The sequence below is a fragment of the Myzus persicae genome, unplaced genomic scaffold (assembly GCF_001856785.1).
Source record: "Myzus persicae strain clone G006 unplaced genomic scaffold, MPER_G0061.0, whole genome shotgun sequence".
Taxonomy (NCBI): domain Eukaryota; kingdom Metazoa; phylum Arthropoda; class Insecta; order Hemiptera; family Aphididae; genus Myzus; species Myzus persicae.
Window position 1 is genome coordinate 62,293 of NW_019103887.1, and position 19,732 is coordinate 82,024.

General features: G+C 31.7%; 1 protein-coding gene across 1 annotated transcript; it reads left to right on the forward strand.

Annotated features, from left to right (window-relative positions):
- Positions 1 to 3,383: 3,383 nt before the first annotated feature.
- On the forward strand, positions 3,384 to 18,605 carry LOC111035920 (transcription factor HES-1-A-like). The gene is made up of 6 exons (XM_022317753.1): positions 3,384 to 3,745; positions 15,006 to 15,101; positions 15,170 to 15,301; positions 15,407 to 15,586; positions 16,988 to 17,188; positions 17,283 to 18,605. Exons 1-6 carry the CDS (start codon positions 3,524 to 3,526, stop codon positions 17,448 to 17,450), a joined length of 999 nt encoding a protein of 332 aa, XP_022173445.1. The 5' UTR covers positions 3,384 to 3,523; the 3' UTR covers positions 17,451 to 18,605.
- The last annotated feature ends 1,127 nt before the right edge of the window (positions 18,606 to 19,732 follow it).

Consider the following 19,732-nt stretch of genomic DNA (forward strand, 5'->3'; position numbering starts at 1 on the left):
GAGGTATTATTATATGGTACGCTATGGTAGGTAGAGAGTTGTAGTTGTACAGAGAGGAATAGAAAGATAAAGAAGAAGAAGTAGAAGAAGAAGAAGAAGAAGTTATAGTCGTTGTCCGACACCTGTGACCGGGCCTCTGCCGCCATCGGTTCTATATACCCATAGTGTAATTACAGTGCACGCCATAAAATCCCCGGAACGCGCCGCACAGCGCTTTGCGGTGTGGTGTGGTGATGGCAGTGGCGGCCGACCGGCATCGGCATCGGCGGCGGCGGTGGCGGCAGCGGCGGTGGTCGTTCGTAAGCTTTGTGCCGAGGCGCGTGTACTCATTACACACGCCGCCGGGGCCCCCGCGCATCCGCTGTCGGTGGAAAACGCTGACACGGTCTGTCGCGCACAGCGTATCTGATTTATAACGAAACGTAGTTCTATATAACACGCATACAAATATATATATATATATATATTATGTATAATGTATATTATGCTGTGTATTTTATGCAGTATATGTATGTATAAGGTTTTAATTGTTTTCTGTTATTTTTTGGGGGAAATAAAACAAATCTTTGTATATAGGAACATAATATAGGTGTAAGTACGTGTTACTCTTATTCACCCGTCAAATATCGTCAATCCGTGCATTTTCCAAAATTACTCCAGAGGTAGCTGGTTACCGAAATCTTCTGATATTGAGTGATATTTTTTTTTTACTAAGAAAAACAATCCGTGGCTTGTATACCTATTAAACGTAACATTGCATTACATAAATATTACAAAGTATTTAATGATAGTAAATAGTAAATAAATATATAATTATATTATAAGAGCAAATAATTCAAAATTGAATGACATATTATAATGTATAAACCTAACTGTATATTTGATATGATTATATTATGTATATGCATATATATAGCCCTATGCGTCTATAGAAGCAGCTAGAATTCAAATAGTTTAATATCTTTATTTTGTTTATATAACCTAATCTGTGCTTAAAGATTAATCTAAAAGACTATAGTGCTTGGTAATATATTGACGAAGGTTATAGGACACAGAGTATTATGATTAGTTTAAAAATGTCAACTATTCAAATATATTAAATACGACGCTAGAGTTTTAGCTCGATTTTCAAAGAAGCTAATGATAACAATTTTTTAATAAATTACTAATTAGCAGACAGCAGTACACTACTTTATTTATGACTTGATTTTCTTGAAGTTTTTTTTGTATATAGGCATTAAATTTGATAATATTCTCAAAGACTTTAGCATTTAAGTTTTAAAACGTTTTTCTTATTTTTAGAATTTAGGTAGATAGTATCTACCTAACTCAAAATATTCTAAACAACATATTCGTAATCAACTGTAGAGTTTGATACACCTTTTTTTGATAGTCATAACTCATATAAGTTCATAAAACTAAATTGTGTACGTTAAGTATACTGTTCTATATATTATAAAACTTCACCTTTTTAAAAAGCTTAAAAATATACGTTACAAATCGTATATTCATGTTCATTTTTCTACAATCATAGGTAAGTAGAAATAGTGTATGATGTATTAAAAATTTAAAAATAATGATTTAAAATGCATGTGCACTCATTTCTATTCATTTTTTTTAACAGCCTTATTTCAGCATTCTTAGGATTTTAAATCTTAAAAATTAATCAATTTTATATTTTAATTTTATTTTACACATCAAGCTTTATTATACAAACTGATTCGTTGGAAGCTATAGAAAAAAAATATACTCACCTTTAGCTTATCTTCAAAATGCACGAACCTAATGCACAAATATAATTTTGTTATGAACTAAATAAATTTCTATATAGTTTATGAGAATCAGAAGAGATATTTTTGTAGGATGTATTTGTATAATGTATATGGTAATATTTTTTTCACTAATTTTATCGAAAAGTATAAACGATTTGGAAAATAGTTTCTTACATCATCTGAAGTCGCAATATAGATCAACAATTTAATTTTTGTTATATCATTAGAATTTTTAAGTTTTTCTTTTTTGATCAACATCACACATTTCTGATTTTATACTCCTAAACAAAATACTTTTCCGAGAATTTCGTTGTATGAAAATCGAATATTTTATGAGTAGAAGTATATTTAAAATTAAAAATTTTAAAATTCAGAAGAGGGAAGTAAGCCACTCTACTTTGCTCATCTGCACAAAACCGGAATGCCCGTTCCTCGCAAGATATTGGTCCACAATATAGGTAATATATATAATTCTTCTTATCAAACATTAATACTTTTAAATAATAATCAATAACTCATCAACTGCAAATAAAAAATTTACGTTGTACATACTATATTGAAATTCTGTGTTCAGTTATAGGAGTCAGGGTTTTAGAGTTGTTAAAATAATCTTGCCGGGAGTATTGTGTGACACACTATTTATATCTGATTTTTTGTAGTACACTGATAGTAACTAGCAATAATCATTTTAGATATCAATGAACCTACTATATATCATATATATGTAATTTATACCTACATGGCTACACGTTTTTTGTGTATTCAATTTAAACGATTTCAATTTGTTTTATTCTCTCAAGAATTATTATTCTTTAACTTTGAACTAAAATAAAATTTTGTTTATCGCTTTCTTGCGTTTATGAGGATGTTGCTCGTCTTCAACTCAAACTATATTATAATTAGCTATTGTATGTGTATCTATATAGGATGTACGTATACAGGATTAGACGTAGGTACCATGTCTACCATGTATGCCGGATTGGAAAATTGGGATTTTTTTCTTAAAATATTTATCACATCAATTATAATAATATATTAGACGTGAATTATGAATGTAATATAGTATATTTGTATTGTACTATTGTTTATTATATAATATTATAGTCGACTTGCATTCGGATAATATGTGCTCTTATATAATAATATACGTATCATTTTCAAAAATCTTAGTTCCCAGCTTCACAATAGTGTACAGCATATATATATATAGTATAAATCCCTCCGATATATATATTATGAATATATGTATATAATTTTTTTTGTCATATTTCGCGCAGGCATATCGTATCGAATGGTTAGGGGGTGTAGTGTGAGGGGGTAGGCAGAACGAGGGGATTTCTCGTATAATTTAATATCACCGCGAGGGTGGTGGGCGTGCCGTTGGCGCCCAAAGCGCGCGCGGGTCGTCGGTGGCGTCACGGCTATTACACCGTTCACGCGGCGGAAGAGTAGTTCGGCGGGGGTGGGTGCGTGCTGCGGTGGGACAGTCGTCGGTCGCGGTGGCGGGGGTGAATCGTGCGCAGACGGACGGGACGACGGCGTGGGGGTTGAACCACGACCGGGGGAGAGAGGTGTCGACACTGCGGTCGGGTCACCCGTGCCGCCGCCGGCGGCGTCGAGTTCTCGCTTCTCTCATTACCGTCGGGAACCGCCGCGGCACCGCCAGGCCACAGCAGTAGTCACACGTCAGATGCGCTTGCGACATCATGTGACGTCGTCCCACTTCGTTATTATAAAGCGCGCGCGTGTTTATGATGACAGGAAAATGTGAACCGGACTCTTTGCCCGTCGTCATACCAGTCGCGTCCGAGACGTCTTCCACAGGAATCCACGACAACAACAACAACGCGTCTTCTGTAACCACACCGTCGCCAGTCACGGCCACTGTGCATCCCTTTAGCAAGAGGGAACCCATAGTCACTAGCTCATCGTTGATATTCTCACAGTCGTCTAATCAAAAGGATGGTAAAAGGGTAATACATCATTATTTTTTTCTAACTATAATTTATAATCTATATCCTATCTATTTATTTAAATCATTTTATCAACGACCAACGTTTATTATTTACGTAGTTTTAAGACGTAATCAATATAAGTAGGTACAGTTTATATTATGGAAGCCTATTCGAAGTAATCCAATATCCATTACGTATATTCTTCAATACTATAAATTCATAATAATATATAATATATAGGCATTATAGATTTTAATATTTTATAGTTTTATCTATGATATAATATTATTATGTAATTAGTGCAAACGATCCATCATTACAGTAAGCCTGTTGTATAAAATGTAAACCTTTATAAGTATATCAATATATCATAAAGAAATGAAAATTATTAATTTCCGTATAATACGCAGAAAACCTATATCTTTAAACTAGCTGTTCAATTGATTAAAGGTATCTTTTTTATAATTAAACTTGTGCTTTGGTTAAGAAATATGTATCAAATACTAAATAATATATAGTAAATTCCTATACAAGCTCTAATTATTATTTATAATTTATGACCAATTATTTCGTTAGTATGCGTTGGTAGGTTTTCATTGATTATAATTTATAAACATATAATATATATTAAGAAACTTATTACTTCATAGTTTTATCTGTATTGAAAAATAATACAAAAATATTTACCTAAATATTTATCGAGTTAAATATTAGTTTTGGGAAATGAAACTAAATTTTAACTCTCCGATTTATATATATATAATATATATTATTTAGTTGTCGCTATACAATATATATGTACACGGATAGGTACACGCATTACACGTGCGAGACTTATATCCTATTTATAACTACACTATTTTATATTGTTGTTTATATCGAAAACCTGTACTTGGGTTTTTCGGTTATGTGTGATTAAGCTGTATAAATTTAGTAGGCAAAAATATAGTTAAATAATTATACAAATTTTGGAATTTTGTAGTATAGGTACTTAAGTATGGTAGTTGAATTATTCAACTTAATTCCATATTATATTAAATTATACTTACATTTTTTTATACCATTTAAAGAGTGTTTTGTGGTAGTACAATAGCTTCTTCTTTCAAATCAGAATGACCATGAATTTTTACTGTAAATTTATAAGGTGATACATTTTTGGACCTCCAGTCTCCACACGAATTACCTCAGCGAAGCCCAGTAATCGGTAAAAAGATTTTTAATAAAAAACAATTAAAAATTAAATTAAAATTACTCAGAAATTAATGGTTCGTATTTCGACGGGTCAAACAAAACTATATTGATTATAAAATAAAACAAAGTAGAATCGAATTTATAAATAATTAAAAAAAACAAATCATCCTTATATTACTATTTTAGATACTTATACAAAATGTATAGTGTCTTCAGTCTTGTTACACATGATATTTTATAGGGAGGGATTCAGATAATTTGAGAGGATTTAGCCCCCTATGATTATAATTATAGGTACATATTATATTATGATGACAATATTTTAATTCTAACTTTCTAAATCTTGAGGGGATCTTTTAAAAATTAATTATCGCTAATACTTAATCGTAATGCCAAGTCTTGTAGCTATATTTACTTGGAATATAGATACTTACATTTAAATTCAATAAAATTTTATCAAAATTAATATGTAAAAAGATACCTAATTCAATACATTTTTTTGTACGTAAAACTTTAAAAACTTGAATGAAAAAGCGATAGCTGATAGGTATAACCATATGTCAAACAGATTGAAATATTATAAAATGTTAGTATCGAAAGTATAGGTAATCTCTAATCAGAATGCGTATAAAAACAAATTATTATATTTTTATTATTATTACCTGATATCTTTTTTTACTCAAGATTAAGACAAAATCCAACCCTTTTTAAATATAATTTTTAACTTAACATATATCATATGGAAATAAAACTATCAATTCAAAATTAATATTTTAAATATTTTCTATGACTATTTTAAATTAAAACAATCTAGTTTAAATACAAGTTGTGATAAACTATTGCGAATTTATGCGCAAATTAACTTTTGGATGTGGTACCAAAAGGTAACTTCCTCAAGCATGGTATTAATTATTAATATAATATATCATTATTCATGTAATATAATTATTGTTCCCTATATTTATATATTTATTAAAAATATACTATAAAATATTTCAAATAATTTTGAACTTTGTAAATGGTAAAACTACAGTTTATAGAACATTACTATATTACTATAATAATTACACGTTTGATATATAACATTATAAACCGATTGAAAAAATAAATTATACATTAAAGTTTAAGTCTTCGTGGACTTGAATATGTACTTCTAACCTATCCGATAGTTTTTACTTAGGTAGTTTAACATAGTTAAACAGCTATAAACATAATAATTGTATTTCATACATGATGTTAATCGTGTGTAACATAGGTTACTGACTTTTGATCGTTGTTCTAAAAGTTTGCAATAGAAAGATTTAACATAATAACATACATCAACTTATATGGATAATATGACCAGTATAAGTGAATTATGTCTTATTTCTTTCTCGTGTAATTTAGTAGTTGAGACCAGAATCGGGTAAAAGCAATGGCCAACTATGAATAGTAAATATTATATACATAAGTATTATCATTTTTAAATAAAGCTATCGTTATTGTTACGTTGTATAGGTACATATTGAACGTATATCGATTTTCTCTGCCAAATGTTGTAATGAAGTCATAACTAGTATTCAAAATTGACAAGTTGAAAGACTTTAATCAAAAAAAAATGTTTAGATGTAACGGCAAACCCAACCCTCCCCCTCCCACACAACAACAAACTTAACGAGTCGAAAGAGTTGTGCCCTCGACGATTAGCAACAACGGAAATAAAACCGATTATTAAAATATCCACGGCCATCTTATACCTATGGATAGGTTCTAGTTTACGAACGTACGTCGTACAGTAGAGAGGAGTAAGAATGAGCGAGCCGACTTTAGTGCGTGATCGGGCCAGACTCAAAACCGGGCAGACGAGTCTGTACCACCCCTCCCGTCGATACCATCGGTGGTCCGGGTGTCGTCGTCGTCGTCGTCGTCATCGGCGTGCCGGGCGGGCGGGCCGGCGCGGTGGCGGTTATAATAATAAAACCGATCCCGGCGGCTAGCCGGTCGAGTTAACGTGCGCGCGCGCGCCACCGCCGCCTTTTATGTGTGCCTACGCGTGTGAACATTTTCGTTCCCCTCCTCGTCCCGCCCGCCCATTCGTCGGCGCGCGCTCGCTCGCACCGCCGCCGCCGAGCGCGTGTGTATGTGATATCTGGTCGTCCGTGCTGCCGGTAATAATAATTGCAGCGGCGATATCGGTAGGCGAAGGGTTTATATAACGAACGTGCGTGTGCGAGCGCCCGTGTGTGTGCGTGTAAACGAGCCGGTAGAACGTGGACGCGACAGCCGCCGCCACTGCGGCGGCGGGAAACGTCGACGGGCGTGAGAGCGCGCGTGTGCGTGTGTGTGCGTGTGTGTGTGTGTGTGTGTGTGTGTGTGTGTGTGTGCGCGCTCGTGTACGTCGAGCGGTGGCGGCGTTGTTTGTTGTTGTCTGCGTGTCTACCGGACCTTCTATACTAAATCGGGACTCGGAGCGTGCGGGTCGGCGGGCACTACTAGTACAACACACAGCACTCGTCCGTCCGCCCGTCCGTCCGCGCGCCACCATCCAGTGTCGGGTGCCGCTACCGCCGCCGCGCCGTCCGCTCCGCCCGCCACAAGGACGCGCTCGTCCGTGACCATCTAGACAAACATTGGTTGCTAAACGTGCCGCTCGGTTTCATATTATACACGTAGTGTATTATATTATATAGGTATATGTTATACGCGTGCTATAATAATAATAATAATAATAATAATAATATAATACCCACTACAACTACTGTGCCACCGTTTTTTTTATACACGCGTATATTCTATATGATATTATGCTGTTTAATAATATTGTGATTTACTGACAGGCGGAGCGTGCAGGGTATACAGCTTCGATTAAAGGGCTGCTAGGAATCATATGTAGGGTTTGTGTATAGGGCTACCAAGCCTAACTGAATTTTTTTTAACCAAACATCAATAATAAAAATTGTTCTGCACAAAAAAAAAGATGGACTATTTTAAATTTTTAAATTATCGACTTTTTAAGCTGTTTTTAAAAACAACTAAATACGTAATATTATTATTTTATCGCATTTATTGGATATATTTAAGTGCTTTTCAAATTGTATTTTTTTAGATTTGATATCCATCTTTTTTTGGTTGCACTAAATTCGCAGCCATAATTTAATAATAGTTAAAAACGTATAATTTGATATGGTATAAAAAACAATATTATGCTACCTACATTGAAAATGAATCTCAATTATTTTAAATTTGAAGTGTCTAGACTTCTAGAGCTTTCCGAATTTTAATTCTACCGAACAATACAAGAGTCAAGAGATCATTTTTTCTTGCACTTATATTAAGTTGTGAGTAGATACAAATGTGTATGATGCGTGGTAGCGTGATGGGGGTGTTTGAGAAAGCCTCCCCCAAGATTAAAGCCGATTAAATTCCATATACTTGCACACTCTGACTCCGTCTATGGATTTGCTTCACATATGTTATACGCATAAATGTTACACATATGTATTATACAATATTAATAACTAATAATTATATATTGATCTTGTATGATTATGGCAGTCGCTTGGTGTGGTGCGGGTATGACTTTATCCACAAATATGTCTGAGTGCCAGCAACAATCGGTGCCACTAGTTTCCTGGTGGGTGACCATCTGCAAGGTTCTTAGTCGCAAATCTTTGCCATACATGCTTGTGTTCCGAACCAACCTTATATCACCCCGCAGTAAAAACTGGCTGACAACCTTGCTGTAGATGTCTTAAAACAATTATTTATAGTAGTTATTTGTTGATAACTATAAACAGTAAAGTATTATGCTTATTAAAATATATAAAAGAAGTGTAATATAGAATTTGATGTTTGAATGGCATTTTATTACCCGCATTAATATATAGCAATAGGGTATAATATATCCTGTAACGAGAGTACAATATAATAATCATGTATACGAGCATAATTTAGACTATTTTAGAGTGGTGCGATTATGTTAGTATATGGTATAAGATGTGGGTCCTAATATATATAATAATCTCCACTATGGTAGTATGGTGACTGGCGTCTATATACTTTAGGTTAAACGTCATGTGGGCGAATTATTATTTTAATGTTTGTGTTTATTAACAGTGGTTGATGGTTAAAATTCTATAACAGTTGCATGCACAAAGCAATACATGCATGCGTTGTCTATTACATTGGCATTTGGATTAGGCATAGGTTGGGGATGCTTAGACTTCAGCAGTCGGCAACATATATTATATTTACCAAGACTGGCAGGAAGCTGCAGGTAACACTCGTCGAAAAAACTCGTAACTAATATAACAAAAAATTCGCTGATGAAATGAACTTTAAAACATCGAGTAAGCTTCACGCGTCAGTGAGTGCGTCGACTATCATTATTATATTATATACAGCAGTGTGTAGGTTTAGGAGGTGGGCGTACGTAATTGTCTCGATTCTCTTGCACATATATGCACTTTAGCCGTTTTTTTCTATATATATTTATATGTATACGCTATATGAATATATATGACGATATGAAATACATGGTATTGACCAATGGCGTAACTTGGAGTAATTTTTTTGCGAACGGAGGAGGGGGGATCAAAATATTATTAATATTTTTAACCTATATTGTGCAGGCTAAAATTATATTGGGTAGGAGTTGACACTCTTCTTTTCCTCAAATAATAAATCTATACATCATGTAATCAATAAATAACAGTCTCTGATGTTCTATAAAATTAGTGAAAATATATTACACATCCAGTTAGTCCATATTATAGTAATTAATAGTATAATATCCATATTTAATATTGTAATGAGAAAAACTTTGAGTGTACCTAGTACCTACTCATACTTACCTATTAATATATATTTAATATTTTAGTAATTACATAAAACGGTGAGGAGGGGAGGGAAAAACGATATCTTTACCCCACTACAAAATATGTCTGGGGGCCAACTATTTCATACTAGAATGCACCAATTTTCCCCCAAAAAAATTCTATCGTTGTCCTGCAGTACATCCGCAGTCGACTGTGCACTGACGTGCATATATTATGCGTTAGTGCATTACTGCATTAGGCTTTTGTAATGTACTTTACGGCAACGACCTCGGCACGCGTGGTTTGCTGACCACTGGACGGCCATTGACTGTACACCAGCGGAGATCTGCTCGTTAGCAAAAGCCGGCGGCGGCAGCTTGTTAAGGACTCGCGGTGGCGCTACTGTAAAAGAAGCCGCCGCCTATCTTTCCCTGCACCCGCCCGCACGGTCCAGCATATAATTTTCTCGCGACCAAAGAGTTTGAGGAATAAGATTACGTGATGCACCAAAGCTTTGGGGGAAGGGGTGCAAAAACCACCCCATATTGCGCCCACCCAAACCCCTAGCTAAACTGTAAAACACCGATTTTACAATACCATATTTGTTTGGGGGAGTAGGATTATATCGTTTCCCTAAATTCTTTATCCATACACACTAAACAATATACTTATATGTGACCTGTATGTGTATGGCTATAGGTATAATATTTCAAATGATCGTTTTTCACAAAAAAGTTACCCATTTGATTTTTAAACAAAATATTGGTTACGAATTTATATATTATTAGTTACATTTTATTTATATACTAGCAGGTTTTATCTTCTAGCTGCTTCGCCCTCCTAGGATCTAAAGGGTTGCCATTTGCATCTTGAAATTTATTATATTTAAAATTAAATGTATACAAATCCCTCTTTTATAATTATCTTTATCAAGACTTTCAATTTTCCAATGCCTTTTCTTTCTGAATTACGTTTTACTGAGTACTTTTCGATGAACCTTATTTTTTCGTCATATAACTAAACCTACGCTTTCTTTATAATATAATGTTAGTTTTGTATGGTCTATAGTATATAAAAATGCATGGAAGATTATTATAATAATTCGTTATTATCAATTGTTTATGTGGCAGATATAAGTGTAGGACGTAGGTACATATGTACGAAACATTTTGCATTATAAAAAAAATAATGTTTAGGTAATTTAAATAGGTATTAATAACGCTTGGTGAGTTTGTCTAAAACTCTAAACTGGATTAATGATTATGGACTATGGTGGATAATACACCTCGAAATGATTTTTATTGATCTCTATTTTAACCCTTAATTGTTTTTTATGTATTGTATATAATATGTAATTGTATTTATAATATAAAATAATATTTAAAAGTTCTAAAATGCAGTGTTAAAATATATTGTAAACCTATTTTTTCGTCATCAATACCTACATTTAAAACAGCTATAGATTGTTTTCATTCTTAATGCCCTTCTCTCTCACGCCCTAGGTTAGTTTAGGCTTAGGGACGCTCCGGCTTTTTGGTATAGGTAATAACTAAAATAAATATTATAATATTATCAATTAAAATAGATTAAGTATCACATAATACGGTTTCGATTGGGGCCCGTGTGATGTACAGCAATAATAATAATAATAATAATAATAACAATAACAATAACAATAATAACGATGATGATCACAATGATAATAATAAAAAAAAAATGATAATAATAATAATAATGATGATAGTAATAATAATAATAATGATAATAATAATAATAATAATGATACGCGAGTCGTGCGCGCGCCCGCTTTCGGTGTGTGTACAGTTACAGACGCGGCGAGCGTGTGGGTAGTGTTTGAACGTGTCGGCGCGCGGCGACGGCGGTGGCGGCGGACTTAAAGCGGCACGACGACGTCAAGTCACGGACACGGGATAAACCCCCCGGCGGCGCACGGATCTGTTCCTCACTACCGCGCGCCGCAGTCAACGCTACCGCCGCCGACGCCAACGCACGTCGCCACCGCACACACGCTACGATATTATACACACCACTCACACGCACACGCGCATCGTCGTCGTCGTCTGTCAGAGTCGGCCGCACTCGACGTGTGCGTTTGTGTGCGCGTGCATAAATCATGGCTCGCAGTCTCTCCGACCGCTCACTCACGCTGTCCCCCTCGCCCCCTCACTGTCCCTATCCGACTCGCCTCTCTCGCTGTATGACTCTCTGCACTCTGCAGTGTCTGTTTTTTTCTCTCTCCGTGTCTCTATAGTTGTCCCCTTAGGCACGCGGCGGCGTGCACGCTCACCGATCCTCTGTGTATATATATATTTATTGCTGTATAATATACACACATCACTCTATATACCGGGTGATCCATTTAACATAAAACTCGATTATTGTTTTTAAAAATATTTTTCTTACATAATATTGTATGTCTTTTATTTTTCACAGAAAAGAATCTAATGCTATATAATTCATCGTCCTAGTTTTTTAAAGATTTTACTTTTTTTAACGAAACGTTTTTAATTCCTTATTCCGATGCATAATATTTTTTGGATTTGGTAGATATTTCATATAATATAAAAATTGAATTTTCGACGAGTAGCTTATGTTTTAAAAGTATTCAAAGTTTTGATGAGCGGATTGGAGTGATACCTTACAAAATGTTGGTTCACTATAACTCCGCTCATCTAAACTTTAAATACTAATAAACTAGGTATATACTTGACACTTGTCCAAAATTGGATTTTTCTAGATCGAAATACTTCAAATGATATACTGTTATTCTGCTATGGAATATGAAATTTAAAAATATGTACACCTATGTATTTTGTGTCATTCAAAAGGGCAGAAAACTGAAAAAAATAACCGCGATAAAAAATAGTAAAAGTGTTGTTCTGTTAAGAAATATTTTCAAAATATTTTCTGAAATAATTAGTATCATACGTAGTTACGTTAATTACTATTTACTCGATATATATTATTGTTCTCCTAGTTCCTATCCTTCATAGGTGTCAGGTTCCATAATGCTCGTATATGTTTATTATATACTGTTTAGGGTGACTCGCCGATCACACTCATTCTAATTTATTATTTTCTTTAATAATGAATTTTCGTCTTAACTCAACTACCACGTTTTCAATAATTATTTTTTCGTTTTTTATTCTATTCGGTGAAGGTCCCATGACAATACGAAAGTTATTTTTTAAAATTAGCACCGATCTTTTTTACTAGGCAAAGGTATGCAAATCATTAAGCTAACTTTTTTTGGGGAATGTGGATGTATCAAAATCAAAATTTGAACTAGTAGTTTCTGGGATATTAATGTATAATATATTACATTCAGGACATTAGATCTATTATTTATTATACTCGGGAATTTTATTGAGTAAAAACTAAATATTGATAGATTAATGTTAACTACTTTAGTTTTCAAATAATTGTACAAAAATAAAACTAAAAACTACTCGTTCGATTTAGATACATACATTTTCAAAAAATTCTTCTTTATAACATTTATAGAGGAATTAATAATTTCTCATTTGAAACCATGAAGTTGGCATCGGCGCAGGACACTCCTTGAATGTTATATTACAATATATTTTTTATAAAGATATGGCCCTTAAGTATAAATTTAAAAGTTTCAACAATTAAAATTTGAACATTTTCATTATTAAAAGATAACTGGGGGTGAGCACTGAGCATGCTTGGTGAATCACCCTATATGTATAACACGCACGTTTGGATCAACTTATATGCTGTGGCACTACGACGACTAAAGTTCCGTATATATATTATAATAATATGTATACACGCGTATACGTCATCACGGCTGCCCTGCGGTATGTTTTCGAGTATTTTCCGACTAAATCGAAATATTATAAAATATTAATACAATAACATTAATATATTATCTGTACAATACGACTATACGAATATATTATTCATCCGTCTTTATGAAATCTCAAACATGTTTTTGAACGAATTTCTTAATATAATGGTTATATACATGACAATAATCAAAATAATTGCTTTAAACAAGCGCGTGTGCAGGAATACGAAAGTTAATATGGATTATATATTTTGTAGGTACGCGTATATTTAGTTCATACATTTTCTTATAATTGTATTTATGTTTCCTATTTTAAGCCCCTCAAAAATCGTTCTTATTTCGTCCCTCATTGATATTTTCAGAACGTCGTTATAGATAATAAACCTCGAAATATTTTGAATTTTTTCGAACGAAAAAATTGTTAGAAACAAAATGGAAGAGAATTAATTTATAGTGCCGCTGGTGTACAATGTACATATTTATTAATAAAGTTAAACCTGTAGGAATTTTTTTACCAATTTACCAACGCACAATGTGGTTGCTATAATAATACAGATATAGAGTATAACAATAACATAATATTTTAACGTTTTGGTTAAGAGATGGACCCTTGCAGACCGTACCGAAATTATTAATACTAGTTTACCTAATATAAATGTGTAGTTTATTTTTACGAGTTGTAATTAATTTTGATTGATGTAAGGTGATTGTATATTTTCTAATAATAAAGATAATATAATATAAATTGGATATATATATATATATATGTATATACATATAATTTATTTTTATATACCTTCTAATTATTTGTCTTGAAATTCAACGTGAGCTAAATGAATCTATTGGGTTTTACATATTTACATTGAATGCGAATAATACCGTACATGTATATAAATTAAACTATTGATGTTGAAAATAATTTACTCATATTTACATATCAATATTAAGAACCAAACATTTAAATACATAAATATTAATCAACATAATTTTCTATAGGACTTTTATAATTGATTTGTTTTAATATTAAATATAAATTTAAAGTGATTGTATAGTACTTTTTATTTTTAGAAGACAGACAGGATTCCAGTACCTAGTTGTATAGTACCTATCCTTTATTTAGACTTTAATATGTTCTTGTTCTTAAACAATAGACATTGACGTTTGTTGTGAAAAAACTAAAATTATACTTCTAAATCTAACTATACCTATTGGTTTCTATGATGGGATCTATTATATAATCCATGCTAAAACTACAATCATTCACATTAACATAATCTTTTACAAAAAGCTAATAAAAAAAAAAAAAAAAACATAATCTTTGTTATGATATGAGTGAAAAATATGAATACCAATAAACTAGATATAATTATTATATTTGTACATTTTATCATTTAAAAATTATATATTAAAATGATGAAATAATTGTTGACTTATGCTTTATTGTTATCGTTTTTAGGCCAACAAACCACTAATGGAGAAAAGAAGACGAGCAAGAATAAATCAATCGCTAGCGCTTTTGAAAACTCTTATTTTAGATTCTACTAGGACAGAGGTAAACCTATCTAAGTTTTTTAATTTTAGTTTTCACTCATTTGACATAATTTGTATGTATTTTCACAGAATACCAAGCATTCAAAATTGGAAAAAGCTGACATATTAGAGCTTACCGTACGTCATTTACAACGGCAAAAAGTTCTGAGCTCAGACGTCAGGGATAAATATCGGGCTGGCTTCCAAGAATGCGCTCGAGAGGTGAGATTATTATTTATTATAAACCCACTAAAAATAAAATAGTTTGACTTACACCATGTATAGTACACACACGAATGAATTGTATTTTATCTTGATGACTATTAGGTTACCAGATTTTTGGAGTGCCCCGAACTGCATATGTGCAGTACTGGAACTGGAACACTTCTTTCTGCAGGTTCCACAGTTATAGAGCCGGCTGTAAAACAACGCCTGTTAAGACACTTAGATACATGTTCATCAGAAATTGATTTAGATTTTAGCAACTCTACAGTTGTTATTCCTGATGTAAGTATATACGTATAAATATACCTTCCTATTATGTATTTCTTTAATTTTTATTCATTAATCTTAATACAGTGGCGTCGAATTATTTTTAAACATGTGGTTTGGTTTAGATAAAATATAAATATTAAGTATATACATCCTCATTATGTCATAAACAATGATTGATAATTAAACCTAGCTAGGGCCTAGGTGGGACTTATTAATTTGTACAATTTTAATTTTAATATTTCTTTATAGTAACGGAGAAAAACGTTATTGTGAAAACATCTATTTCAGATTAAATTAGAAATCTGACAGAATTAAATGTGATGACTTTTCAATTGATTTATGAAAAATGTATGAAATATACTTTTGTATATAATGCATATGTATTACATACTGCTTTGTTCATAATTTAAACTACTTAGTTTAAATTAGGTGGTAAATAAAAATATATTTAAAACAAATCTTTAGGACAAAAAATAAAAACATAAATAATTTATGTTTAGACGACTATTCGCGAGCTTACGTTTAGAAGGTATGTTTCATAATAGGAGATTGTAGATACTAACATGTTACTTATGTACCGGATGTTTTGTTGTGTTCTCTTGTTTCCAATTTAGTACTCTACATTTTCCGATTGGTGGGGAGAGGGGGGATTTAAAAAAAATATACTTATATAGTTATATCCTATATATTTTATAAAAACGATTTTACGTTTTAATATAGTGAAAAAAGTCAAAGTCCTCTACGTCGGACGTCGGTGTAATGAAATGCCTAAAGTCCTTACTATTTGTTCGAATAAAACTCTAAGAAGCACACCTGCACCTACGCCAAACAATCTCGATAAAGTGGTACACGGAAATTTCGTTGTGTGAAAAAACGCTTGTCTTGAACCTTTTGAGTAACATATAAGTCTATTTCGAAAGCAAATAGACAAGTTCATAAACAAATAAATATTTTTTACGTGGGGACAGTATGTTGTACAACAGTTTAAATTCATAAGTTGCTTAGGTATATTTAACAATAACTATTACAAGCTATATTCGTCCATAATAGTACATTAGGTAAATAGGTAATATAATATTTGTCTATATTGTTTTTGTGTCATCTGAATGATACCTGCAATGACAAATTTCATTAGGTAGGTATATACTATATAAAAAGAACCTAACCCATCTTTCATCAAACATATGTGGTATATTGTATGGTTAAAAACATTGTATAATACCTATATTACATCTAAAATCGTGTACGCAGATTTCAGGTATCATAAATCGTAGATAGGTGAACTATATAGGATCGGCGCCACCGTATAAGTCGGCGTTAAAATATGTAACACTTATATATTATATATACATACACGAATTATTACATTTCTTATACTATTTAATTTTAAGAGATAATTTTTTTATTTTAAAGGATATTATCGGCGGGGACGAAGAATCAAATTGTAGCACGATCGACAGTAAAAATGATCGTATAAAATGTGAACCTCCAAAGAAACGAGCTCGCAGTAAATCTGTGGGTGTCGAAGATAAAGTAATAGATCGTGGTGGTCTGACAGCAAGTGTTGTTGTAGCGCCAACTAATGATCCTACACAACCATTATCTGTTGTACAGGTTGGTAATTTTTTTTCGTAATTAGAAGTATTGAAGAATTTAAAAATTAAAAAAAATATTTTTATTGTTTACTTATACTGACTAATAATTCTAGGTAATTCCTTCACAACTTCCGGATGGCCAAGTTGTATTCCTGTTACCAAGCCACTATGTGCATTGCCAACAAAACCAAGGAGCTGAACCAAGGCCTCCAGGTGATGAACCTATTGATTTCAGTGTAAAAAGAGAACATGAACATGACAGTATGTGGAGACCCTGGTGAATTTAAATTATAGAATTATAGCCAATTAGGTGTCTTCAAAATGTGTTTTTTTTTCAATCTTCTTAAATGAAATTTTCTTATTTATTTCCCCTGTCTGTGATACAACTCAAGTATTGGTTTTCTGTGGTGCACATTTTTTGAGCCTTTTATTAGAAACTTCATAATGTAATAATATTTTAAGAGTGTTAAGATAATTTTTCCATTTTAGAAGGCTTAGTAAAATATGCTTTGATCAACCTCATAATTATTATTTTGAGGTTTTCACACAATTTGATCAGTAATATTATAATTAGTATTATATATTAATGTTACTAATATAAAAGCATAAATAATTTTACAATATATTGTGTATTAAAAAAAATGTATTATAACGTTTGTACCTAAACCTGTTATTATTTAAAAGCCCCCTTTACTATTTTGTCCCAATTACTATTTAATTATAATTATGTGCAATATTTTATTTATATGTTATGACTTGAGTCATTAGTTTTTAATTATTAATAAACAAATATTTTAAGAGGCTTGATGAAAGAGAGCATTCAATTTAGTTTTCATTATATATATTAACTACACTAAGTACAATATTTAGCAATTAAATATGTAAAATAAAATAAAATTGTATTTAAGTTGCTTTACAGTTGAAATATTATATCTAAAATGTATTTTGTATATTGTGGAATGTAATTTTTGTAGTAAGTTCCTTTAGGTTACATCACATTTGATTTAAGTTGTAAAAATAATATTTTATGATTCGCAAATGTATTATTCTCTGGCTTATCTCTCTATGATAATGTTAATTCACAAATCACATTTCACCAAATGCATATGGCTTTCTATATTAGAATAATATTTTTAGTCATTCTTGTGTATTGTAACAAGTTTAGGAAATCATTTCAATGATTTAATGGCAACATGTCAACACTCGTGTAATTATAAATCATAAACAAATCAGCTTTCACTCAAATGAACAATAGAAAAGAGTAAAACTGATATGTATTAATATTATTAGTATTTTTATTTCTTAAGATTTAAAAGTTAAGTCATTTAGGCTCTTTATTATTTATTTATTTATTTATTAAAACTGTTATGGAGTGTTTATTGAAAAATTGTAATAAAAGTAGATTTGCCTTGTTAATAAAACTATGTTATTTTTTACTTTATGAGTTAAAGCTTATACCTATACTATTTACTTAATATTTATTCAATAGAAAAAAAGTATATTATTTTTCACTTAACATTAACTTATCAACAGTACCAACTAGGTACTAAATAATTATAATATAATAAATTTTAGAAATATTTAATCCAAAAATATGGTAGCAAGTGATTGGTGAGTATCTACATCTCTGGTGTACTGTAGGTTTCAAGTATGTCACTATAATGGATGCTTTAAATTTCAATTCAATGAATAATTCTTAAATTATTGAGGAAAACGATTCTGAGCAGAAGCAGCTTATGTCAGCCCCGTGGAGTACATATTTTCATTATATCATTTTTGATATTACTATAATTAATTTTACTTTAGGTATTACTGTATTAGCATTGCATTAGGTTGATTTAATTTTTGTCTAAAATATTGCTTCTATTATATCATTAATATTTAGTTATTAAAATAGTGATCATTTATTATTATTTATTGTTATTCATTTTTGAGTCAATACTGCCTTACTGTAGAATGGTGTGAATAGTTTCGGGGTACAAATAGCTTAAGCCTTAAAGTTCATCAAAATATAATTGTGGAATTGCTCTCAACTTTTTTTCTTGATTTCAGTAATAAGTTATAAGTAATAACTATTAACTTGGAACAACTTAGACGTTCCAAATAAAAGCTATTATAACAAGTCCATGACTACAATATCACGTATGGCAATATATATGACTTTATAGTAATAATACCTATAATATCTGTATCTCGATTGTGACAATGATTTGTTTGATTTTCGATTTTCTCATGCATTCCTGTGCGATCCGGAACAAAAAAAAATTATTAATAATTGTATTTTTATACTCTCAAGACATTTAATATAATTTATATAAGTATTCAAATTAAAATGTTATTCTGCATTTTGCTAAAGTAAATTTGTATATCATATGACTTAAATATCTCTTAGGAGACACTTCACTAAACACACACTTGTAAAGTCTAATTACCTGAACCACTAAAACTGCTGGTATGCAATAAAAAGGAATAGTATAGGACGCATTCGTAATGAAATCTTAATCACTATTTATTACTACTGTGATTATGCAATACGCATGTGTGACCCTGCAGGTTGTAATTT